Genomic DNA, 26,450 nt, shown 5'->3' with positions numbered 1-26,450 from the left:
CCCATTATGATAATACGTCAACTGATTGCATTTTAGGACTTGAATGTCGACGAGTTTGAAGAGATGTTTAAGACGAAAGCTCAGGGCCCATCGATCGACTTCACCATGAGCAAGCAGAAGGTCATCCAGAAGATGCCCAACAAGGTGGCGCTGCTGGACTCAAACAGGGCAAAGAACTTGGCCATCACACTGAGGAAAGTGGGGAAGACATCGGAAGAGATCTGCAAGGCCATTCAGCTGTAAGTCCTCAAAATTAAACAAAAGCGAGCGATCCTTCTGGAGTTTTGAAGTCTTTTTTCTGCGTGTGGTCTTTGTTCTTCACCATTCATTACAAAATCATAACAAGAGTATTTTTGCTAAGTGTATATGTTCATATTATCTGTTGTTTCTTTTTCACATCTTCACCAGTGGAAGCCTGTGTTTTTAAATAGTGTTTCCAGTAAGTATTTTAATTTATCTCTACCCTCCTGCGTCTCCTCATCTTCCAGGTTCGACCTACGGACTCTGCCGGTGGACTTTGTGGAGTGTCTAATGCGCTTCCAGCCCACAGACAATGAGATTAAAGTCCTGCGGCAGTTCGAGAAGGAGCGCAAGCCTCTCGAAAGCTTGACGGATGAGGACCGCTTCATGATGCAGTTCAGCAAGATCGAGCGGCTCATGCAGAAGATGACCATCATGGCCTTCATCGGCAACTTCACAGAAAGCGTGCAGATGCTCACGCCGGTATGTTGTCACGCTGATTCTTACTGCTTTTGATGCAGAAAGCAAAAACTGTTGTGCCGAATTTGACATCTCATTCCCTTCGTTCGACCGCAGCAACTACACGCAGTGATTGCAGCATCTGTATCCATCAAGTCATCACAGAAACTGAAGAAGATTCTAGAGGTGACTGAACCCTTTTAGTCTGGACTGAGCATGAGGTTGAAACCATGCGTAGTTTTCTTTTTTCATCCCTTTTTACTCCTGTTCTGCAGATTATCTTAGCACTTGGAAACTACATGAACAGCAGCAAAAGGGGAGCAGTGTACGGATTCAAGCTGCAAAGTTTAGACTTGGTAGGTTGCTTTCTCTTAGCTTGAAAACCTACACATTAAAACTCCTTTTTTATAGATGTTTGAACACATCTGCTTTTGCTTTCCTTACAGCTGCTTGATACCAAGTCGACGGACCGTAAAATAACATTGTTACACTACATAGCCAACGTAGTAAAAGAGAAATACACACAGGTTTCTCTCTTCTACAACGAGCTGCACTATGTGGAGAAAGCTGCAGCAGGTGAGTTGCTGCAAGTTCGCAGAAAAGTGGTCGTACTTGGAAATTCAGTTGATTCTGTTTCCAGAACTTTTTAATATCATTCCACCCGTGTGCCTCACACTCTTGTTTTATTCCAGTCCGGTGAGCGGTTATGTCATGTCTCCATGTTCACAGTGTCGCTGGAGAATGTCCTGCTGGATGTCAAGGAGCTGCAGAGAGGCATGGAGCTGACCAAAAGAGAGTACAGCATGCATGGCCACAACACCATGCTCAAAGACTTCATCACGCACAACGAGAGCAAGCTGAAGAAGCTGCAGGACGATGCCAAGATTGCACAGGTAATACGAGCACAACTTCGCCTTGTTATTGTCAGTCATGTGACCATTTTCTCAGTAAGTCTGCTGGGGTTTTTTTCTATGAAAGGATGCCTTTGACGAGGCAGTGAAGTTCTTCGGGGAGAACTCCAAAACCACACCGCCATCTGTCTTTTTCCCTGTGTTCGTACGATTTGTTAAGGCCTACAGGGTGAGTTGGATAATAGTCACACACACACACAACCAACCGAAAACACACACGTGGCATGCTGGCTGGCTCTAAACTTAATTTATGTGACAACAGTGGCTGGGTAGTGGCGGTATATGCCCTCTGGTGTTCACACCTCAATGTGATGTTTTCTAAGCACTGAAATGAATTTAAAAGTTTGAAATCTACAAATAAATGCTCACATTTTAAAAGTCTTACACTACAACACCAGTGCAAACAAAAAAAAACTCTTACATAATGTGTTATTGGACTTTACAGCATCTTTTTGCACTGGTATGTTGATTCTGGATATCAGACAAATACTCAAATATTTCACTCAAAGCAGCAATTTGATAGGATTGGAAGACTTTACATGAACTGGGATCCAGTCCAAGACTTGTTGGACTGCTTTCAAGTGTTTTCCTCCCACGGCTGCTGTGTGTCAACTCTGTTTAGTGCAGTCTTTTCTGCTGTTAACTACTCCAGACCACATCCGTGTCACTTCATTTACAACAGGTCATGATACTGCGGTAGAATATCATCATGCCAGCACATTAGACTGTTGAATGTTTTCAAACACGAGTTATCATGACAAGAGCAGCTTGTAATTGTGTGAACGGGATTTGAATTTGTGAATCTCCTCAGCAAGCGGAAGACGACAACGAGCAGAGGAAGAGGCAGGAGCAGATATTGATGGAGAAACTCCTAGAGCAAGAGATGATGATGGAGGAGGACCAGAAGGTAAGTCTCCAACTCCCCTCTTTTTCCCGTCTCTATACCCTCCCCTTGCTTTCTAGGGCAGGAGGCTACCAAGGATCACAATGTCCAGAAGGTAAGCCGGCTCCGCTTCCTCCCCTTCCGCTTCATCCTCTCTTCCTCCAGACTCCTGATCACAGGATTAGCCGAGCACCAACTGCCTGCTGGGTGTATCTACTTCTACAGTCTGACGCCCTGCTGAGCCACATCACATCTACTCAGAATCAGCTAATATGCGAGTTAAATGGTTCAATTAATTCACACATGCAAGAATGAAGGGATGTAGGGAACAAAAGTAAATCTGAGCCAAAAGAAACTAAACGTGGGAGAATCCTTTGTTGGTTTATTGTAGTAGTGATTCACTATAATACTTATTGATAGGGATGTCCAATAATATCGGCCCACTGATGTTATCGGCCGGATATTGGCATAAAAATGTTATATTGGTCAATATCGTTATCATTTTTTTGCCTATCATGAAAACTGATAAAATAATGCCTGGATTTTGCCGGCATTTACCGGACTCATAGAGGGAGGGAGAGAGAGTGTGAACTGTTGTTTGGGACAATTAAAAACAAAAAAAGTCATAAATATTGCATTCATTATCTTAAGTTGAAGTAGTTTTCTTCTTTTGCACAGACAGTGTTTGCATTTGGAAAGCCTTGTTGCATTTGAGACTGCATCCAATGGGGTGTCACAGTAAAATAAGGCATGATGTGTTAATTCCATGACATCAGATATGTGATGTTACCTAAAAATAGTTAAATAGCCCACATGTATCGGTGTTGGTTGATATTGGAATTGGAAATTGAGAGTTGGACAATATCGGCATATCGGTTATTTGCAAAAAAGCCAATATTGGACATCCCTGCTTATTGATAGATTTTAAGTGATGTCTTGTGTTTTTGCATCTGCTTCCCCCTCAGTCTCCGTCCCATAAGAACAAGCGGCAGCAGCAAGAGCTGATCCAGGAGCTCAGGAGGAAGCAGGTGAAAGACAGCCGGCATGTCTACGAAGGCAAAGACGGAGCGATCGAGGACATCATCACGGGTAACATCACCCGGACCTGCCACACTCACGTTCACACACACATGCACATATTGCCGCTTTGCATGACGGTCTTCTTCTGCTGGATATTTCAGTCATTAACGAAGGGATTCTAAACCAACTAACACGATGACTTTAGCTCTGTCGAAAAATTCAGCTCTGACAAAGTTATTACCTAACAAGTATGAACATGCACTGACGGCTAATCCAGTGCAATTCAGCTCAAATGTGTCTGATGATCATTGCTTATCTTATCTGCTTTGTCTTTGCTTTGTAACACTGTCTGTACATAGACAGGGCCGGGATATGACTATCTCCTGCAATGTTGAAAGAAAAAGGGAATAAATGCATCTTTTTGTTTACTGAGGGCCAACAGTAGTGTAAAAGAGTACATTTACTGAAATAGTTCAGTAAATCTAAGTATTGGATACTATACTACATATTTTCTTCATTAATCTCACAGCAATATTTGACCCTGTAAAACCCGCTTTTGCAGAAATACATCAGTTTTATTTTTTTAAATATTATTTTCAGTTGTATATATATATTTTTTTGTCCTATGTTTTTTATATATATATATATATATATATATATATATATATATATATATATATATATATATATATATATAGTTTTTTGCTCATTTTCTTCTATATTTGGGTTTATATGTTATCATTGTTATTATTATTTATATTTTGTAGTTTTATTTTTTTGCAATTTTTTCTATATTTGGGTGTATATGTGTATATATGTATGTGTGTGTGTATATATATATATATATATATATATACACATATACACATATATATACACACATATATATATATATATATATATATATATATATATATATATATATATATATATATATATATATATATATATATATATATATATATATATATATATATATATATATATATATATATATATATATATAGCTTTTTTTCTATATTTGGGTCTTACAGGGTTAATAGTGCTTAATGCTTTCTTTTTTGTAAACGTAGACTAACATTTTATTTACAAAACAATGGATTGCAAAAGAAATAACCCAAATTGCTTCACAGTGAACAACTGTCACAGAAAATGTACATATTAACATATCAGTATAATCAGTACTAAATTCATATTGGTCCTCATCTCAGTAACCAGTAGAACTTTGCTGTATTATCATATAAACAAAATCAGAGACTAGGAAGTTTTGGTCAGGCCCTTCAGTAGAGTGTTACTGGCAGAAGTCACTCCATAAGAGACATTTTTCCCTGGTATGGACCCTGATGCTGTTGTTGGGTATTTGCTTAGTGCTAACCAGTGCTAAACCGCTGTAGGAGTCTGCTTTTCTTAAACTGTGTTTGTCTTGTTTTGTCCTGGCTGTTGTCCTTGTCGTTCTCAATGCAGTGCTGAAGACCGTGCCCTTTACCGCCCGCACGGCCAAGCGTGGCTCTCGGTTCTTCTGCGAGCCCGCTCTCAATGAGGAGTACCATTACTAAGCTTATAGAACTCTGTCTCTTCTCAAAGGTTGCTGGAACAAAACGTTCTCTTCTTTATGTCTGTTTTTCCCTCCCCCTCCTCGCATGCCAATTCACACTCCTCCTCTTTTAACCGTCACACTCATTTCTCACTCTTCGGACCTGTGCACGTGCCTGATCTCATGGTTTTCTGGGGACACGCGCACACAGAGTGTTGGTGTGTGTGTGTTTAACGTGTTTTCTCCCTCCCTGAGCATGACAAGGTGTTGGGGTAATGGTTTTTTCTCTGCCAGCGTGCATGGAGTGTGACATCCACATTCATCGTTAGTTCATCAGACATGGCAAACCATAATGTCACAGAGAGAACAGCCTCTTTTAATCTCCTGTCAGTACAGGAGATTAAAAGTGGCGATGAGTGAACTTTCTGATCATCAAGTAACAAAATAGAAAAGTTAAGCTAGGTGCTGCCATCTAGTGGCCCCAGATTGAAAACAAGTGGTGAGCAATGAGTCTAATTTAATGGTCTGATTTGGTGAGCACCTATCCAACATGCTTCAGTCCATCTTGTAATATACACTGAAGTATATACAAGCGGACCTCCGGTATGACTAATGTTATGTGTTGGTGCCTGTGGCATTATAACTTGCTTTTCTGTGTTTTAGTCAGTGTTGTATTCAAAAATGAATGTTTGTGTGTTTATATTCACATATAATTACTGCTGTCCACACAGTGTCTTGCATGCCAATTGCTTCGTCCCTGCTGCTTTCCCACAATGCACCTCTGCTCTCCTAGTTACCCCATATGCTCTACCTGCTCCTACCGCCTGCTGACAGTTCACCTCTCTGTTAAAGGACTTTTTGTGTTCTGCAGGCTCGCTGATATTCTGCATGGCGTGTTTCAGCGATTTGTTTGGGTGTGCTACTAACATGGCCGTTTGACTTGTAACTAATTCACGGCGTTTCCTCTGGATGCTTGCATGTTTTGGTTAGTGTTTTGTGGTGGTGATGCTATTAAATGTAACAATACAGCCGTGCCCTGGAATCAGATTTGTTTATCGCAGCCTACAGTTGCTCTGCAGTGGAAGTTTAATATAGGCTCTTCCTCCTTCCTGCTGGTAGCCACTTTGCAAAGCAGTCTGGGTCTAGTAACAGAAAAAAAAGAGCTTTGATCCTCCATTCCATTCCATTCCTTCTGTCCTCCTCTGCCAGTTGAACCAGTTAACATCCTCTAGCTCTGTCCCCTCCTCTGGCCTTACCACATGCAGCCTACTGCCACTCTGCTTTGCTCTCGCAGCGCTCTCTTGGCAAAGGCATTGTGAACATGTTGGGCTGACATGCTCCGGTCAGCCTCCTCCTCCATTTTTAACCTTCATTTTGTCTTCTCTTCATCTAGCCCTAAAGAAGAATAATATTACTAAATTTCCCAATGTCTACTCGAGGGTAAGGAAGTCCTCCAATAGCACCTCTGTAGTGGTGGATGTGTCCCAAACCTGGCAAGCATCTCTTTATTACCTCCCCCTTCCTCTTTCACTGTCTTTACATTTAGGGTCCACTCATCATACCTGTCCCTGTTTTCTCCTCCTCCTCTTCCATACCAGTAAATATCATTGTCTAATGATAGATTCCTCTTTCCAGTGATTTTCTTCACTCTTTATATGGAGAAGATGCATCTTGGTTTCACAAGATGCATCGAAGTTTTTCTAGATTTCTGGCAGAGGCTTACAAATGAAAATCCTGCGGTCAGTCTCGGTCCTAACACCTAGAGACAGCTGACCTGCAGGGATTTTTATTGTTAAATTTTTTTTCGTGTAGACGTCATGCTGCTTTGAAAGACAGGCTGCCAGCGCTATGAACATGTGGGCTCATCAAAACGCCCTGACAAGATGACTGACAACTCTTTTATTCACCCCCCCATCCCCATCCCCATCTGATCCCTTCTTCCCTCTCAGATTTGAGGAATCAGCCTTACAGGCGGGCGGATGCCGTGCGGAGGAGTGTCAGGAGACGCTTTGATGATCAGAACCTGCGGCCGGTGAACAATGGCGAAGTGGTCATGTGACGAGGGAGAAGTGCATGTGCAAGGGGGGGGGAGGGACGGGGAGAAGGTGGCGAGGATGTCAAGAAAGGGATCGGTAGAAAGTAACACAGAGTGAAGGATGATGAGTATGTATATATCTTACATAAGAATACACGATATTCTATGTCTGTGCTATAGTAGCAGCGTTTCACTATGAAGGACTGGAACATGTATGGACTGAATCTGAAGTGTCTGAAAGGTTGATTGAGAAACCTTAGACAAGCTAAGTGCCTGAAACTTATTCGTGTGGTCTCACGTCACGCCGTCTTCTGTTTGTCTGATGACTTTTTTTTTTTTTTTTTTTAATAATCCCAACTTCAAGCAATACAACTTGACCTGGCTTTAATGTTAAGATGTGTAAAAAAAAAAACTGGACATGCAGTGGCCTTGAGAGCCACGTGAAAAGATGTTACCTTGGAAACATAATGTAGAATGTATGGGACGCATTCCCTTTAGCTGTTACAAATATTCCATCTTGTAGCGATGAGTTTGACACTCTAATATTTCTGTACATTCCGGTGCTCTTGTCCATTCCTCTTAAACACAAACATGCTCAACATGAACATCTCATGAGGCTTCTCAACTAAAAGGGCTGATGTGACATGAAGAAAGTGATGGGATGGTAATGAGAATTCTATTTGTGCTACAGAAAGTATGAGGTATTTAAAGAAGGAATGAAAAAGACATCAGAAACTGCAGACCGGTCTAATGTGAATTTTACATATAGCAGGCATCTCCATGTGTTACTTGACGAAGTCTGCTAACATAAAACTCTACTCTCCATTTGCAACAGTGCATTTTTGTAGCAGCACAGCAATTTCTCTGGTTTTTGGGAACAAAGTTGGCTGAAAAAACAAGCCTGTAAAGCAACATAAATACATTCTCTATCAAATGTAGAAACTGCACGATCTCTAAAAACCCCTACTGGATGATCTCATTGTCAAAACTGGACACAACTTGTATTTCTGTGAACGTTTTACAGGTTAATAATCTTCCAGGCTACTGTGTCTACTCACTTTACTGTAATTTTAATGTATAGTATTTAACCACTGAGAAGATTCATTTAAGCTCATCTAATGTGTCATTAAAAACATGACAAAATAAAAGTAAACAACAAAAAAAGTTTTCCTAAATGTACAGATATTTTGCTACAAACCATGTTTTGTTTTTTACTTAATTCACATTACCAGATGGTTAATATTGTACATATTGTTTAAACAAAAGTTTTCATTGCCTTGTGCTATACAACTTGAATGTTATTTTAACTTATAGTTTTTGTTTCCATTTGTGTATATTTAATTAAGCCAAATGCAGCGAGAAATCCACAGTAGTGCTTAATCATAACGTTCCACCGTCGTGCAGAAAGCAGCGGGTTGCTCAGTTTGCTTTGTGGGAGCGTCACAGGTGCAGCAAAGCCAGGAAAATGGCCACACTAACTGTTAAAACTAGTTTCTATTAGTTGACCTGTAATGACCTGCTTCTGTGGCTTAGTGATCCACCCTCCTGTAAATGTCTCCACTGAAGCCTGTGATGCCATTCAGCTCTATTTTTCTCAACTTCACTGTCTGTAATAGCAGCATTTCTCTAACTGGATAATACTGGCATGTTTTTTTTTTTTTTTTTTAAACTTTCACCAGAAATGTATTTTAGGCAGTTTGTGCTTATTACAAAATAACAAGCTTTTTTAAATTAGGTGATATGAGATTTTCAATGATCAAATAAACTATTTACAATGATTGTTTACCCCGTGTGACGTGTTTGGTCAGATTCTCTGGTTGAAACTGGAGTCAAGTAAACTGGTCAAAGGGTGACTGTGGCTCAGGTGGTACAACAGATTGTCCACTAATTGTGAGGTTGGCAGTTTGAACTCCAGCTCCTCCATGTGCCAAACTAACCCCAAGCTGCTGCCAATGGCAAGCGAGCGCCATTAGTGTGCGAGTATGTGGGAAAGAGAAAGGCACTGTAAAGCGCTTTGTAGAGGCTTATCAAAGAATAGAAACCATAAAATTATCTCCTGGGACTACAAATATTTTTCTGTATTATATGGAATTCAATTCAGGTAATTTAATTCATTGATGAAATGCAAGACTTAGTATTCATAAAGAGCAATACTAACATGCATTAAGCTGCCAGTTTACAAGTTAGTTAACCAAAACTAATGCTAATACACAGTTCATCTAATGTAACAGTGGTGCAATAAATTCCACATTCATGAATGTTAATGTTTAGTTTTTGTTAAAAGTTTGAGAAATCTAAACTTATGGTGATTTTATTTTTGCATATAAAGCAGTTAAGTTGTACTGAGTTATACTCAAATCTTTCTTAACCCTTAGATGGACATGGGTCAAAAGTGACCCATATTCAGTTGAAAATGGGACACATCAAGACAATAACTCCAGCAGACACTGGAGGGTTTTGTAGTTAAGTGAGTAAGACGACTTTTGCCTTTGCCCATCAAACATCATCCACTGAAACAATATTGTATTAAATGTTACTAAAATTTAGCTATTTCCACCAACGCTTCCATTAAAACCTTTTTGAATAACTCTTGATTTCTTGTTTTGTTGCTACTTCTATTAGTAAAAGGCAGCTGGGGAGACATTAGGATATGCTTTTAATTGAATATAAAAATCATTGGCAATGGAAAACATGTACAACTACAGCCAACTAAAGAAAATACTTGAAGCTAACAAAAGACAATTCGACATTAAACAGTTGACCCGCTGATCAATTTCCTGATATCCAATTAGTCACAAAATCAGCTCAGTGTAGCACATTCCCATAAATACCAGTCAGAGTTGTTTTCTCACAGTCCATCGTGGGCAGGCGGTGTGATGAGCGGTCAGACGAGCCTGGAGGGGAATGCATGTTTGTAGAAGTGTACAAATACAAGACAACCGTAGCAGAAGTGTTATCAAGGCGCATCAAGCTGTTCCAGTAAAGTTCTTCTCCTTTTCTCCAGCTCTCCTTCACTCAGCTCACTGCCTGAAGTATCCCAGCCACCCTGATCACAATATGGAAAAACAAAGACTCAGTAATGTAATAAACATTAAAGTTAAAATATAAAATAGTTTTTTGAGAAGTTGACATCTATGTGCTGGTAATCTGCAACAATGTCTGAGAAAATTAGACAAATTTCAGTTTAAAGTTGTAACTTTTACTATTCAAATACACACAAATACTTATAATCTAAAAAAAAAAAAGCCATGAAGACAGTGGTTAGCTGGAATTTCAACAAATAAGTTACTAATGAAGAAAACCAACCTCCTCTTTAGCTGCTTTCCTTTTAGGAGATTTCTGTTTAGAGTCAGAACGAGATTTCCCCCGAGACTTGTCGTTCTCTTTATCCTTCTCTATGTCCTTCTCGCGCTTTCCATCGCGCTCTCTTCCTTTCTTCTCACTGTCAGAATCTGGCGATGCCTGTTTGTCGTAATTCCAATCAGTGCCCGTACCGACATCACAGTAACACTCAAATTACATCCAGCATATTAACACTACACAAACTCGCAGGTCTTCCTTTACACTTACAGACTTGTGGCGTCTCTTCTTGGCCTTCTTCTTGTGCTTCTTGGATTTTTTATAGCTTCTCTCTGGTTTGAGGCAGAAAATGTCAGGAAATGTAAATGCTACTGCACTTCGTGCATACAATAATCAATTGATCCCCTAAGCTGTGAAAAACACTGACCAGATTCTCCACTGGATGAGCGTTCTGAGGGGGATTTGGACTGTGACCTCTTTTTCTTCTTGTGATATTCATCGTCCTCAGACTCTGAGCCCTGTGGAAACATTGAAGTGGAGTCATTTAGATATTGCCGAGGCGTGACATGACAGGAATGTTTTGTAGATTATGGATTGCTAAGCTATTTGACCACAGTTTATTCTTATATAAATGGTGAGTGCTACTAACTGATCGAGAGCGGGATCGTTTCCTGTGGTGCTTCTTGGACTTCTTCGAGTGCTTCTTTGTCTTAGAGTGATGATGTTGACATTCATGCTGTTGTAACAAAAAAGCAGGTTGAACATAACATTCATCATCGACGTTAATGAATTCATGCAATACCCGCTGTAATGACAGACTTACCTCCAAGACATGCATGAAGTCTTTGAATATTCTTTTCCTCTCTGACTCCAGAGTCACGTCTTCAAAGGCAGATTCTTTCAAGAATCTCTCTCTGACCTGAAATGGTGAAAGGCCAGTCACAGTACAATCACAACAGCAGGGAGAGGGATATAAATAGAAAACAGTTGGTGCTGGGAAACCATCTGAATATTTAAATATTATCTGCATAAAGGACATACTCCCTCCCATGTAGCCTCTGGCTCCAGTGGTGGTGTGGCCTGCTTCAGCATGTTCTTAAAGGCCGCTTCTTTTCTCTTCATCTTCCTGGCCTCCTCTTTCTCTCGTTCTCTCTCTCTGGCCTCAGCCTTCTCCAGTAACTAGTCAGACGGAAATTGCAAAATTAGGTAATCTTATGAATACTCGCTATGAAAATGGAAATGTTAACAGGAAAAAAGGCTTTTGTAGTAAATTGAGTCTTAAGGCCTGAAATGCCAAGACACTGTTCCACAATACAACAAATCCTCCTCAAGAGTCAATAGTCTATGTAAAAGTAGAAAGTAAAACTTAAATGTGTAATAATTGATATTAATACCAACTTAAGGGCTGTGGAAACAACCTGTTAACACAGCACTGAAATATAGTCACCCTTGAAGTTGATTGGTAAAGGTAAGTTTGCCGTACAGAGAGTAATTTAAGCTTTTTTACACACTGAATATTTATTTACATATCTATTACTCTCAGGAGCTGTTTGCAACCTCTGCCGGTCTCTTTAAGGAAACACTCGGTTCTATTGTTGCTAAATGCTGCACTCTCTTGACCAGCAAGGCTAACATTAGCTGCATCAGTCTGCAATTTGGTGTCGAGCAGGCACTATACAGTAGGTTTTAGAGCTTTTTATCCTCAAAACAGCTATCTGTTGTGGCAAAAAACGATTTGATGAAACTGAGAGTGAACAAAAACAGTTAAGTGGTGCAGCAGGTAACCAACAAAGGGCTAAAAATCGTTATAAAGCTTGTTAAAGCCAGGGGGAGCTGCAGATTCAGGCAATACATTCATAAAGAGAACCCTTTCACATCGATTGTATTTGCTCTAAGCTCAGGTACTCAACAATGTCTGAATCAATCTGCAGAAACTTTGTTGAAAGTTACACAAATCTGTTGAGTTGAAATGAAGGAATCTTACACTGTTGAAGGCCAGCTTGATGTTTCCTGCATCCAGCGTGGTGGCTCTCTTGTCTGAGCTGATAACTGATCCAAAGTCATCAAAACTGGTGTTGACTTCAACCAGGAATCCTTTGTCCTGGGGAAGGGACATACAAAGAGAGAATATTTGACAGGTTGTATGAAATAGAATGATGAGTAAAAATATGTTTACACAAAACAAACCTCTCAGTGGGCAGTGGTACAGATTATTCCTACAATATGCATAATATAAATGGAATTTCCATAATCTTACCTTAAGAATATCTTTGATTATCCTTTTTTCATCGTGGTAGCGGGCTTTGAGGTCTTCCACATAGAATTTGAACAGGTCCAAAGGAGTAGAACCTGCAGAATAGACATTAACTTTTAAAAAGTGTAAATATTAGTCCATGCACCAAATAAAATATAAATCGCCCAACACACTCAGCCAACCACAATGGATGCAAAACAAAGATGGCAAATAAATAATTGCAGGAGTTTGAGTTGTGGATGATTCCGGGAACCATAATCAAATATTTAACGTCTATCTTATAATCTAAAATAACTTTGGTTAAGAAAAACGAGCAGCTTAATTATGGTTCATAGAGAATTTACATCCTTGGCTGTGTATAATTTATTTCTGCGTTCACGTCGTGTGCTGTTGTCTGCATGTCACATCCACGTGCTTCAGAGTGTTCAGCTCACGCAGACATGTGAAGCCACGTGTGCTGTGGCCTGCTGTCCTACCCGGCTGGCCCAGCATGTTGGCAAAGCGGATGTCTGAGCTCAGGGTCGGGTACATCTCCATCCAGGCAGACATGGAGTGAAGCTGGCCGTGGTCGTGGAGCTCGTCCAGGAATTTCTGAGAAAACAGAAAAATAATGAATTCAGGACAGCAACAGATATCCAGAGTAAATACAAATTAAATGCGGTCTCTTTTTAGTTGAAATAAAATGGAGAAATGAAAGACATTAATCCAGTTTTTGTTTTCCTCATTTACTGATTTGCACTGTGTGCTTTAAGATAGACATGCTTTGTCCCTTCGTTTCTGCCTCACCTGGAAGGCCTCTCTGTTCTTGCGCTGTCGTCGTCTTTCCCTTAGAAGAGTCTTTTGTTTCTCTTCCTCCTCTTCCTTCTCCAGTGCCCGAATGTGCTCCTCAAAACAAATAAGGGCATCTTCTTTATCCATATCTGTAAAGATATAACAACAGTATTAAAAGGGAGAACGAACAATTGACATATTTACCCCAAACAAAGTGAACAACAACATGAATTTCTGTTTCTTACTCTGCAGCTCCTCATCCTCTGCAAAGGTCGGGTTGTCTAGTAGATACTGCTGGGCCTCAGACCAGGTGGTCCGGTATGTGACGTTGGCCATGTTGTCTAGAATGTTCTTCAGAGCTTCCCAGTTCCTCTTTCTAAGCTGCTTGGCTTGCTCCTAGGTAGATGATTAAAAAAAACATGGTTTTAATTGGACCAATATTGAATGGCGGTAACTGAAAGATGAATTATTCTACACCATTATCACAAACATGTTTATAAAAAGTCTAACATTTTGAAAGATGCACCGTGGAACAAAGCCGTACCTTCTCTTTTTTTGCGAGGTAGAACAACACATCTTCATAGATCTCCAACCTGTCTCTCTCAGGAACACAACTCCACACTTCAAGTTCAGCAAACATCTGTTCCGCTTTCCTGAATTTCAAGAACACACACATTTTAAAATACTTTCACTAAGTAACCCACATGAGGGCAGCATTTCATAGGCCAAATTTACCTTTAACACATTGGTTGTTACTGTTTCGTGCAAGGCATCACATGCACAGCTGAGTAGAATTAATACAAAGCTCATGAAATCCCCTCTTTCGTGATGCGTACTGATAACATTCCATTTTCTTGACTGATGTCATAACCTTGATGCTCAAAAGAGCCAAGAGCGGTGATGGACTGCAGTGGAATAAGGTATCAAATGTACGGACACACAACACACACACCCTCAGACAGCCCTGCTATCGCTCTCCAACTGCCTGTTGTGTGTCATCCCAGATTATGAACTCAGTGCCAGCAGAACTTTGAAACTGGCTCGCTGTCAAGGTCACCAGTCGATCGTATGTCCCCTTCGTCCGTCATGATGACTTTCAACCAAATGTCCAACCAAAGACTGCTGGTGAATTAGATGTGACACGCAGCACCAAAAATCTAAATTGCAACATATTAATTGCCATCAGCCTGTTTTAGAATGCAGAACTCTGCACTGTATGTTTATGGGTGAAAAAACTGACCCACTGCACAAAAAATACGTAATTTTGTCTTAGTTTCTACCATCTCTGTCGCATTTATGCAGGTTTGAAACTGAAACGATGCAAAAGAGGATAAAAGAGAAACACCAAGGTTGTCAATAAGCTTTTAACCCCATATGTCGTATGCACCTTAACTCCGCTTTCAAATTAAGTTGTTCAATGTCAATTCACACAAATTTGTGACTTAACAACAGTGTGTTATGATTGAAACAAATTCAGCAACAACTGTGTGACAAGAGTTAACAGGTCAGAGCAGTTAAAGGGGAAGCTATCAGTGCTGTAACTGCATGATGGCACGCAGGAGCCATACATGACCTTTAATTGATCTAATTTGCATAATCATATTGACAGTTCAGAGAACCACAAATCCATACAGGGAAAAACACGTTTATTGGGAGATCACTGTCACTGTCGTACTTACTTGTATCTGGTAGTAGATGTCATCTTGTCATGGTTCTCCAAGAACCTCTGGAAAGTCTCTTTGGACTCCTTGTATTTAATTCTGGCCTCCTCCTTTTCTTCCTTCTCTGTTTGGACTTTGTAGGCATTGAACGCCTGCTTCTTTTCGCTCAGTTTGGGAAGTGCACTAGATCGACATAAAAAAAATAATAAATTTAGGTCAGAGACAGGGATCGCTTTTGCCTGTTATTACACAATAAATAAGAGAATATTGTACCTGTAGCGAGGATCATTGATTATCATTTTCATGGCCTGTTCCCATGAGGAGTTTGAGGACACACCCTAAAATACAGAGAATAACATGTCATGATGGTTTGAACTAAATTCTTAAATGTCTAGATTAAAATAGTCAAAAGAATATTTATTTTCTTTTTGCACCTTGTTAGAAAAAGTACATAAATCAGGAGGAGAAACAATGAGCTGCTTTGGTTTCTTGATGACAACCCTTTTCTTAATTACTAATGGATACTGGTTTAAGAGGTGTGGAGTGGCAATAATTCAAGAAGCGCTACTGAGGACTTATGTAAGTGCCCTTTCTGCCACTTGTCTCTCCCTGGAAGTGACTTCTTCATCCATTATGAACTGATTCCACTGCGTGCGTCTGTCTTGTCAGTTGTCACAGTTATTCTAACTCACTGAGGCATGCCACTTTCTCTCACTGTCTTAATCCCAGCCAGCCTTGTGCCTTTGATCCAATAAAGCTAATCATAAAGACAGAGCCATTAAGATCTTGCATGAAATGGCAAGCAATCTCAGAGGAGAGCTTTGTGCACAAAATTAAAAAGCCCCTAAATATAGCAGCATTCAAGGTGGGTGGTGCTCGGCTGGCTTGCAACTGAACACACAATGCATCCGTCCACAGCAACAGGAGGTGAAGCTGAACAGAACTCCCAGGGGCTCAAGTGAAGGGACAGGGATTAGATCCAGATCATAATGCAAAGGACGCGCTAATAAACACATCAGGCATTAGCAGAGGCTGATGAAGTAAAAGCACCCATACAAACAGATCCTCCAGGTTGTTCCAGGATTTGGATGATAAACAAACAACAAATAAAAAGTCAACCAACGGCTCAGAAAAACCCACGAAACAGACAGTTGTTGGAGTTATATTGGCAGAAATATGATTTTGTGGAGAGTAAAGTTTGTCTACATGTTGTCCACTCTATAATTATTCCAATTTTATACACTTCAGGACTGTCCTATAGGGGCAGTGAAACTTGTCTCCTACAGCATACTGCCTCTTATTCATCTACATGTTGACAATTCCTGACAGGTTAACCCACCTTCTCCTTCAGCAGCTCTTTGAAGGCCTGCTTGGCCTCCTCTTTTGTGTTCCATTTGTAAGTTTTCTTTTGCATTTCTGGCCGTTCTTCCTTGGGGACTTCAATACTGAAAGCAAAGAAATATGTGTCTGTATTAACTTGGTTGTGTCTGAATTAAGCATTTATCACACCCAACGTTCTGTTTTAAAATAAATGGAAGAAACACTAAAATAAACTTAATTGTCAACAATTACAATAATAAAAAGCTTTCCTGTGACCTTAACTATAATGTGACTGTCATACTTTTTTGGATTGATGTATGTAGACAGTGCTTGTCTCTGTATCACACAGCACTGCAACAACCATTGCAAGCTATGCTCCTAAAGCTTGGCAATATCCTCACCTTAAAATTCACTGTACCAATCTGCGTATTATTTTGCAGAGTGCATGTATCATAGGTGAAAGAAGGGGTGTGATCAGGTGGATGGTTCATAAAAGGAGGAACCGCATAGCAAGTTGTTAGTATTTTGATGGCAAATGTGTCCTCAACTTTATGTTGATGATTCACTTCTCAACAGCACATCTGTTTCTAACACCACTTTGGAGATTTTATGAACATGATCTAATAAATATGGAATTATTCTTAAAATATAAATAACCCATTTAAATAATTACTTCCCCAGACAGTACTTGCAATTAAAATCAGCATAAAGAATGAAACTACTATCAGATTGATACTTACAGAATCTTAGCACCACTGGGTCTAAAGGCGACATGACGGTAAAACTGAAATAGCTTAGACTTATGTGGTCATATAAAAGACTTCAACATTTTTATTCTTTATTTCTGCCATCACTGTACAAGTTTAATAAAGCCCCCTTCCCATCATTTGCATCTGCCTGCAGATTTGTGGTGCTATGCGGTCACGCTCCACTGCTTTATATCATTCAGACACAAATATAATTTCCTACAGAAGCCTCTTCAGTTTGTTGAGCTGTTGTCAACATGCATCACTATGACTGGCACAGCTGTTTCAGATCATGACACTAGTGATGTGAATGGCTGAGACTGGATTTATTAATCACAACACCTTCTGATTAATAATCCATTACCTTTAGCCCTTCTGCATTATACTCGGCTGCACTTAAACGAAACACAATAGCAGGTGTGCTTGAAGACGCCCAGTCTGTGTGAAACGTGATTGCTGTTACGCTTGCGCAGCTAAAACATAATTGTTTACCTGGCTGGGGTCTCTGTGGCGGCTGAACTCTCAGAGGAAGCCACAGGTGCTTCAGCGATCTTGGCCTCAGCTGTGAGATGCACGGCCGCCTGGGACAGGTGCTCCTCTGAGGCTGCTGTTGCAGTTTCCACCTCCATTACGGTCGCCATAGTGGCTATATTATCCGCTTGCACTGTAGGAGCTGCTGTGGTTCCAGGGGCTGCTGCCTCTGCCGTTCTGAGATCAGGCCATGACAGAAAAACTCACACCATTTGATCATAAGAATACCAGCAGGAAATCATTTCTAATAGCCGCTGTATTTGCTGTTCATAATACATACTGGAGCCATGAAGAGTAACAGAAGGTAAATAAGAAGCTCTTACCCATTCTCCTCTGCTTTGATCATAGCTGGAATGGACAAAAAGAGATAATTGTTAGGGCTTTTGCTTTCATTTCAAAGCATGCAGCATATAGGAGACTGCCACAAAGGTAAATGTACTTAAGGAGCCACCATGTGTTCCTGTATTTGGACTTCCTGTGTTTGTACATCATCGATGCCCAAAGCTCCAAATGCATGGAGTTATTTGTTGAACAAGCCAGCAGTCTTCCATTTATCATGCTGTTAAAGGTTTATCCATAGAGTGTAAAAGGGCTCAGTATGGAACATCACTACCTTCCTCACAGCTGGCTAGACATCATCAGACAGCAGCTTTTTACCTTCCAGATCCTCCAGCTCTTTGGGTTTGGTCCATCTGGACTCCTTTGTCTGAGAGTTGTAATAATAAGGCTTCCCTGTGTCTGACTTGTACTCCTTCCAAGGGCATTTAGACAGCATTTGCTAAGAGGGGGAAAAAAATGATAGTACAGTTTTTCAGTTGTGATTTACAGTATTGTATACAACTATATGACATATCTAATGTGACATTAGAGTCCATATATTAAATATTTCAACTATGATTATTCTCATTTGTCTCATTGTGTACATGCAACAAAGCTAACTGAATTTAGAACATGAGACTCTTCATAAGGTGCACTTAGTCGATTTTAATATTGTGAAAAAAGGACTGCAAATGGGAAATAATCAACCTGGGCTAAATATGGTACAGCAACAACTGACTTATTTGTAACTCATGGACATTGTCTTTGCTACATGTAAAATACTGCTATAGGTAAAACAGACTTTTAATCAATTGTGCTGAAATTTGTGTAAAACATATGTAAATATGAATAAATAAAGTTATTTCCAGGCACTTTATAAACAGATATTAAGCGTGCTATATAACTATTAAGGGTTTGTACCTCTGCAGGAGATTTGAGCTCATCCGGTTTCTCCCATGTCGACTGCTTTGTCTCTGTATTGTAATAATAGGTCTTCCCATCCAGTGATTTGTGTTCTGTCCACAGGGACTTCTGAGGCAGATAAAAACAACAGATAAATCAGTTGTATCAGTGCGGAACCACTTTAGTACCACTTAAAGCACTTTTACAGCTCTTTGTTAATATTACCAAGTCTTTCACATCAGTCTTTTAATTTTCGATATGCACAAACCTTCTTCGGCTGTTCTTCCTGTGGGGATCCATTAGTGGTACTCTGCAGGGACGAGGGAAGTGAAAAGTTTACCGACTACAGTTACTGAGAAGACAGAAGGCGAAATACTGGAGACAACACAAATTTTTCAAAACTGGTAAACTTGTAATTAATGCTTATGAAGAAAATTTGGTTGAACTCACAGATGTTCCTGGTGCAGCAGCTATGAGGATAAAAAACAAATCAGATCTTAGACTTGTAAAGAACATAAAATATGGGAAAAAAAATTTATAACGTGACAAAACAAGATGTTACCTGTAGAGTCAACGCCAGGCTGTGGAAAAGACAAATTAATTAGTGGCTTATTTTCCCAAAAAACACTCTTAAGTTTGGAAATTTTCTTCAGCACATTTCTATCACAAAATGGTACGACCGGCTCATTCTTCACATCAGACAACAACAACTGACAAAGCCTTCCTAATTAGTACATAAATCCCCACCGACAAGCTGCAGAAAACAGACTAGTACTGACTAATTGTTTCTTATGATTTTGAAACCCATCTGGATGTTGTCAGAATAAATACAGTATAAAATTCTACTCATTTGCATAAATTACTTACTACTCAGTTAAAAAGAAAAAATTGCAGAACTTCAACTGTGAGAGGCTGTTTTTTTCAATTTACAGAAATTCACAGCTGAATCAAAGCAGGACAAAAGAGACAATGAGGGACACATTGCACGTTAATGTTGATTTTAATTTTAATTAGATGCTGCATTTAATTATGTTTTTTCTGTGTGTTTCAATTCAATCTGTGCATGAAAATATACAGAGGATTTATTTTTTTTTAATGGAATGACATCAATTCATGGCCAACCCAGTTATTACTTGGCTGTGAAAGTGCTTCATTAACATTTCGCAGATTGCAATGTATTTTTAAGAAGTGTGAGGCAGAGCACTGATGTAAAAGGTAGTGAGGAGAGTTACCGGTCCTGTTGGCTGTACAGCCGCAGCTGGCATGCGAGGGGGCATCATCATTCCTGGCATCATAGGTGGCATCATGCCTGGCATCTAATAAAAGAAGCATCATGAAATATTCATCTGGCATTTCCATACTAGCTAGTGCAGGCAGAAATATTAAGACACAGTGTGAGACGGGGTGTTGGTGTCTATGTAGAAGGCTGCTTGCAACTGGGGGGAGAAGGTGAGACTGGAGCTGAGTCTGCTGTGCTTATTTTATGGTGTGATGCCACAGCTTGTGATGTGTGTAGCAGCAACACACCAAACTACACCCTTTCGACACTTTCTCAGACTTGTGGCACCGGCACCCTCATCAAACACTCCTCCCAAGATCACACCTATTTATGCATGACAGGATCACATATGCTTGCTAAATGTGACACTTTATTGCTTATTAAAGAAAAAAGATCCAATTAAAAAAGTTTGTGACTAACTCAGAAGGTGTACTAGATTGACTTTTGGAAGTGGTGTAAACAATAAACAAGCAATTTTCTTCAATTAACTAGCATCTTGTTAAAACACTTTGAGTGTTACATGGAACAACATCCAACAGCCATCTTGTCTCAGCAGACAGTTTTTGATGTTAAACACATTAGCTTTTGGAGGGAAGTGCTAAACAAATCAGAGGGGCTTAAATAATATTTTTATTTCCCAATGCAACATCACAAGAAAAAGCTTTTTAAAACTTGGGTTTTAATTTGTGAGATCTGTGAATGGTGAGATCACTGAAAATAAGCCAAAAGGCTGATAAACATCAGTATGACAAACCATCAGTATGTAAGATGATGGCCGATTAGCTTCCACGTTCTTTTGATGTGAGACCAAATGCACCTCTAATGTCACTAATCATTCCACATCACACACGGAAAATATGGACACAGTGCACACATCTGTGGCAACTACAACCAGGAAAAATAGGAGTTAAAGCAGAAAGTCTGAAAATATTCATGGACAGCATTTTTCTTTAGTTATAATTTAAATAAAGCCCTTTTTGAGACATGGGATACAAAACATTGTTTGCTTCATCAATTTTCATCAGATCAGCATTCTTGTCTTTCGGACAAAAGTCACTTTTCTGCTAATGCGCCTCATGGCTTTATTCAGACATACAACAGAGAGCCACAGCATGCATGTATATGTGTCATTCACTGGATAGTACACCAAATGATGTATAATATATATAATGCAGGAATAAATGATAATGATGATGATGATGATGACGACCGCTATGTAACAAATACTTGAACTGCAGTTTCTAAACTGTTTCTCTGTGTGTGACAGCTCACCAGTCGGAAGTGGAGAAAAGTACACGGTGTAACTTGCTGTTAGATTCTGATCAGGGGCCTGTACTACGAATCAAATCAGTCCGGATAAATGGCTTTATGAAGCTAGTTATCAACTCAGCAAGTCAACCCAAGGTTTTCCAACCTGGCTATGGGGTGGTTCACATGAAAGAGGCTGGCAACAGAAGACCAGTCACATCCATGGATGGGTCTACTGGTCTTAGAGTGGCATATTTTACAAAAGAAGGGTAAAGTCTAATATTAGAGAAATACAAAGACTTTAAATGCATAATACAGATTGAAAGCACCACAGCAGCAGCAGCCAAAGCAGGAAGGAAAGCTTAAAGAAAAACTGCAGACTATGTGCAATTTATATACTTTTCAATATCACTTTCCCATTGTGCATAGGTTGTTTAGATGTAGGTCTCTTAGTCAGGATTCAAATTTCTGTCTAATTATCATCATGCATCACAAGATATTTTTCGTATATCAAAATTATGCTGTCCTTCTATGCTACGTGTGAAAAAGATAAATTATGTACCAAATAAATCATCGTTAGAAAAACAAAACAATTTACATGGTGATGTGGAAAATGAATTCAGTAATCCAACATTTATTCTCATTCTTATGATGACAGTTTTAGTCTATTCTTCAGCTTCTTAGTGATTTTGAATGATTTTGGCAGCAAGCAGATAAATACAAAACATCATTCAAATTCATATGTGGCTTTGGTGTTTTAATCAGTCGTTTCAGGATTATATCACTCTACAAAGGCATATAAAACAATGAAATGGCTTTGAAAATGTTTACCATACTGACGTCACTTAGTAAGACCTGAACCATTGCCATAGTAACAAATACCTAGAGCTAAATCCGAAGTTCCCTTGTTAACCTCAAATTCTGCTTCATAGTACAGGCCACAGGGCTGATCCTGTCTCCACGCCAGAGATAATTTATAACTATAAGTAATGAACAAAGTTACTAGCACTGTTGTTTCACATGCTGAAATTCACATAACTCTTTCTCTCTTTGGAAATGCTTTTTTGAAGCCAGGTGCTTTTTGATGCTGCAGGTATTTAATAAATTCAGTGGAAAGACTCCCACAAACAGCTGGAAACAACAAACTGAACTCCTAACAGATAAATAGTAAAATTGCACAGCAAAGTGAATGATATAATGTCTTGCCTTGTGATGTTGTCATGCATCTGTATCTTTTCTGCTGTCTGTGATGTTTATGGACCAACGAATTGTGTAAAAAAAAAAAAAACATGCCTAAATCACTCCACACAACTCAAAGTGCATCACTTGTGTGTAGCTATCCATTTATGTGACATGATGTAGTTCAGACTTGTGTCGTGTTGAAAGTGATATAGAAATATTATAAATAATTATTACTGGTCAAATCTAGTAAGTTTTTTGTTGCAACATTTACAGAAAAGTAACAGGGTATTCATTCAGTCAAGAAGTCGACACATTCGGTGGTCACCATTAGTAGAGTTGTTTGCACAGATAACAACTGTTTTTCTTTCACAGTCAAAACTTTTCTGACACTTCTGACTTTTTAAATGGCTATATATGATCACAGAGAAACACAAGCAGAAACACATACCGCTTAGTTCCCACACCGAACAACCAGAACAAAACAAAACAGAAAATATCTGTGAGCTTCCTACAAGGCTTACCTGTCCCATTGGCGGTGCCCCCATTGGTGGCATTATGCCAGGGGGAATTATGCCAGGGGGCATAGGTGTCATGCTGGGAGGTCGTTGTCCCATAGGAGGCATTCCAATGGGAGGAAAGTGAGGGGGTATTCCTGGTGGTCCCATCTAAAAAGAATTAAATGGAGAGCGAGAGAAAGAAATATTAGATTAAATAAAAACTGTAACAAAGACCTTTCGAATTTATCAGTTTTAGTTCAACCCTGTATGATGACTGAAAGCAAAAAGTGAAAATCTAATTGTTACAAACATCTCTGTCACTGACTTACAAATGGGGGAGGTATCCCTGAGGGCGGTACACCTGGATAAGGTGGCGCTTGGCTCGGGCCATTATTAGCCTCCGATGATGACTGTCATGAATAAGAAACACCACACAGAGTTAGTGAACTCACAACAGTCAGTGGTGTAATAGGGAGTTAGCAGTGTGCTTCATTCCAAATAGCTACCACTGCAGTTTCGTCAAATATGTCCTTAAGTTTTAAAGATGCTGCTAAATTAGGTTTTTTCTCTACAGTAATACAAATAATACTGAACTTGAACTACAAATAGATGCTTTTCACGGCAAGCACAACCGAAATCTCACTACTACAAAGTGTAATAATGAGGACAATAAAGGAAATAGTATATTTCACCTGTACAGGTACATAAAATCACAAAATGTGTAGCCATATAAAGAAAAAGTATGGTGAACGCAAAATTTAAGAAACAGCTCTCAGTACAGCAAGTGAAGTGACACTCAACAAGCGAAGCTGAATCAACATATCTCTGAAACAGTTTCACCACAGTCCCAATGTTCATGAAGACTCATTGCTTGTACGAGCTTTAGTTAGGTGTACCTAAACAGTCAAGTTTTTAAATTAAATGTGCTTTCTGTTTGCATGCATAGCCTTTGGTCTTATGATACATTATAAGGATGAAAATATACTAAATCTAAATCCTAAGCTCCACCTTCCGTTACACACCATGAAGGAGTTCATTCATTGTTCAAAGCTTAAACACCTGTATTATCTTCAGATTATAACACAGGTGTTACGCTAGGTGTATGAGTCTGGCTTTCATCTGTAAAGGAGTCCTATCAAAGTGTGTATTCATTTTGTTTTATATCACTGAAGACTCAATTTAGGTGTGTTTAGTGGCTTTTCGGTGTAGTAAAACGATTCCACTGACGTTACCAGAAAAAACACAAATCTTACTAACAATAATGTTGGCTTTGTCTAAAATACAATTTCTAGAGCTGCATGTTCATTTCCTTTGTCTATTTTACCAAACACACACGTTATTAATTATCCCTCAGCTTTGAATTTGACTAATGCTAACATGCTAGGTAACTACTACTGTTCCTGATGAATGACTACGGGCTATGGCTAAACTCAGGCTGGCTGAATGCTAGCGCCATAGTTTAACTGGCTCACAGTTCAGCTAGCTAAATACACACCTTTACCAACCTGAAGGTATAGTTTATTAAAATTTTGCCATATATGTACTAACTTTACACTTCGCCAAATCAATCTGCCTCTTAAATGTCTATTTAAGTATCACAAGAAGGCGTCAGTTCCAGGACGTAGTCTGGTCCCATACTGACAAGTCTATGCCGCTATGTTAGCCTATTGCTAACACGACATGCTAACCCGCGGTGTTGGATGTGCACATGGTTATTGCACAATGAAGGCAAAGAGACTGCCATGAAACGAACGGAAAATAATCACATATAAACTCTGGACAGTTTTTGGGGTTTCACATTTTGGTGAATAAACTATTCTTTTGAGCGAATGGACTCACCATGTTGACGAGAGGGTCAGAACCTCGGAGAAATTCGAGCACCTCTCAACAACGAGCAAAACGATTGGTTCAGCTCCCGGCGAGGCAGAGAGGTCAAAGGTAATGACTTGGTAGAGTCATTCTGCGTTGGAAATGCGCACAAATGCGCAAAAACACATTAAAAAGGTAATATTGTGAGTCTGTTTGAGTTCCAGTAAAATGTACTCTTCCACGACACGTGCTGTAACTGAACTGAACTGCTTCCAAGAGAAATCAGTACAAACCGGCTTTTTTCACCGGGGAAGACCCTGCCATGCACAGAAAGCCAGTAAGTGAACCTGAAGTTGAAACTAACCTGGTCTAGGGTAGGCTGGCTGTTAGACTAAGTCAGAGTTGTTGTTTAAAGAGAGTTCCTGTTACACTGATCTAACTGGAACGATTTGCTACGGACTTTTTAATGTTACCATATTATGTGACCTCATTAACCAGTATCAGTCAAAACTGAAGTTTACAGGAAATCTATAAATTACACAAATGAAGAGATGTAACCTACATACTTGTTGAAATACATTGTATAGTATGCAATGCAAACATTTAGTGTTATGCTACATAAAGTCAATCTTCAATCTAAATTCATTTTCAGTCTCAATGATGCCAACCAAATGATAATGGCTACATAGAAAGTTACCAGTACAACTGTAAAAAAATAGATTATGGTGCTCATAGATGTAGTATTTACATATATATGCCTCCCTCCTTTATTTTCCCTATATGAAATCATGTTTAAAATTGTGTTGGTTAATGTATTTAAACATGTGTCAAATGATGTATTAGATATTAGAGGGAGCTCACTTTTATTTACTTTTTCATGGTTAGAAACACCAGACACATTAATAATTCACCTAGTTAGACTTTTGCTCTTTATTATTTCTATACATGACAACATGAAGAATAACACAGATGAAAAGTAGCCACTGCTGCATGCTGTGCATCTAGAGAATATCTTGCAAAAAAAATTTACTTTATGATGTTGTGCTGCCATGTGATAAGAACAGCATGCATGCCAGTATATTTATTAAAATAAATCAACCTCATGCATGAATCATGTATCAATTTTAACCTAATTTATCTATAATCTGATGATGATGATGATAAAGAAAAATATAAATGCATGGCAAAAATAGCATACAAATGTTATTTTTTAGGGGGAGCTCATGTCCTCATGTCAGGCTTTGAATTCTTCATAGGTTTTTAATAGTAACTGCTTCTCAGTGGCTGTGAACATTTTCACTCCCTCTGTAATGCTGCTGTTTTTCCATGGTGGATCAATTTGATCCATGCTTGACCTCTCAGGCTGCAAAAGAAAACCGTGCACAAACAATTATTACATCTACTTCAACCTGTATCGAATTAGCCTGATTGCATGAACTTGAACTGAACTTTATGGAACGGATTCAACCCCAACTGATTTGTAAGGTTCATTCAAGTCACTTGTTGAACTTTTCTTAGCACAGTTTATTGAAAAGGCATCTGGTCCAAA

At 39.3% G+C, this 26,450-nt stretch overlaps 2 protein-coding genes across 10 annotated transcripts in view; one reads left to right on the top strand and one right to left on the bottom strand.

The window, feature by feature from the left end:
* Positions 1-8,860, top strand: part of fmnl2a (formin-like 2a) — a 54,241-nt gene extending 45,381 nt beyond the window's left edge. For 2 of the 7 annotated variants that reach the window (XM_023277402.3, XM_055015109.1), the window contains 11 exons: positions 37-239; positions 489-723; positions 817-885; positions 975-1,055; positions 1,146-1,275; positions 1,429-1,592; positions 1,678-1,779; positions 2,422-2,517; positions 3,459-3,582; positions 6,441-6,540; positions 6,997-8,860. In XM_023277402.3, the coding sequence (XP_023133170.2) occupies positions 37-239; positions 489-723; positions 817-885; positions 975-1,055; positions 1,146-1,275; positions 1,429-1,592; positions 1,678-1,779; positions 2,422-2,517; positions 3,459-3,582; positions 6,441-6,540; position 6,997 (1,305 nt within the window). In that variant the 3' untranslated portion in view covers positions 6,998-8,860. Of the gene's footprint in view, positions 1-36; positions 240-488; positions 724-816; positions 886-974; positions 1,056-1,145; positions 1,276-1,428; positions 1,593-1,677; positions 1,780-2,421; positions 2,518-3,458; positions 3,583-4,977; positions 5,098-6,440; positions 6,541-6,996 lie in introns of all 7 variants that reach the window. The other 5 variants (XM_023277403.3, XM_055015110.1, XM_055015108.1 and 2 more) reach the window with 3 other exon arrangements.
* An 861-nt stretch (positions 8,861-9,721) lies between these two features.
* Positions 9,722-25,083, bottom strand: prpf40a (PRP40 pre-mRNA processing factor 40 homolog A). 3 transcript variants are annotated; one of them, XM_023277405.3, is made up of 27 exons: positions 24,932-25,008; positions 23,422-23,502; positions 23,117-23,260; positions 20,119-20,202; positions 19,449-19,467; positions 19,337-19,356; positions 19,155-19,196; positions 18,905-19,015; positions 18,323-18,443; positions 17,989-18,013; positions 17,627-17,842; positions 16,408-16,513; positions 15,342-15,406; positions 15,087-15,251; positions 13,952-14,060; positions 13,653-13,803; positions 13,423-13,556; positions 13,113-13,227; positions 12,640-12,731; positions 12,367-12,483; positions 11,424-11,561; positions 11,206-11,301; positions 11,032-11,118; positions 10,810-10,900; positions 10,653-10,714; positions 10,389-10,544; positions 9,722-10,128 (listed from the first exon to the last, which is right to left on the bottom strand). In XM_023277405.3, exons 1-27 carry the CDS (start codon positions 24,932-24,934, stop codon positions 10,039-10,041), a joined length of 2,640 nt encoding a protein of 879 aa, XP_023133173.1. In that variant the 5' UTR covers positions 24,935-25,008; the 3' UTR covers positions 9,722-10,038. The 3 variants fall into 3 exon arrangements, with proteins under 3 accessions (XP_023133173.1, XP_054871087.1, XP_054871088.1); XM_055015112.1 differs by having other exon boundaries at positions 18,905-19,012; XM_055015113.1 differs by lacking the exon at positions 23,422-23,502 and having other exon boundaries at positions 24,932-25,083.
* Positions 25,084-26,450: the final 1,367 nt, after the last annotated feature.

Source organism: Amphiprion ocellaris, chromosome 11, assembly GCF_022539595.1.
Source record: "Amphiprion ocellaris isolate individual 3 ecotype Okinawa chromosome 11, ASM2253959v1, whole genome shotgun sequence".
NCBI classification, from domain to species: domain Eukaryota; kingdom Metazoa; phylum Chordata; class Actinopteri; family Pomacentridae; genus Amphiprion; species Amphiprion ocellaris.
This window is presented reverse-complemented; position numbering and strand designations above follow the sequence as displayed.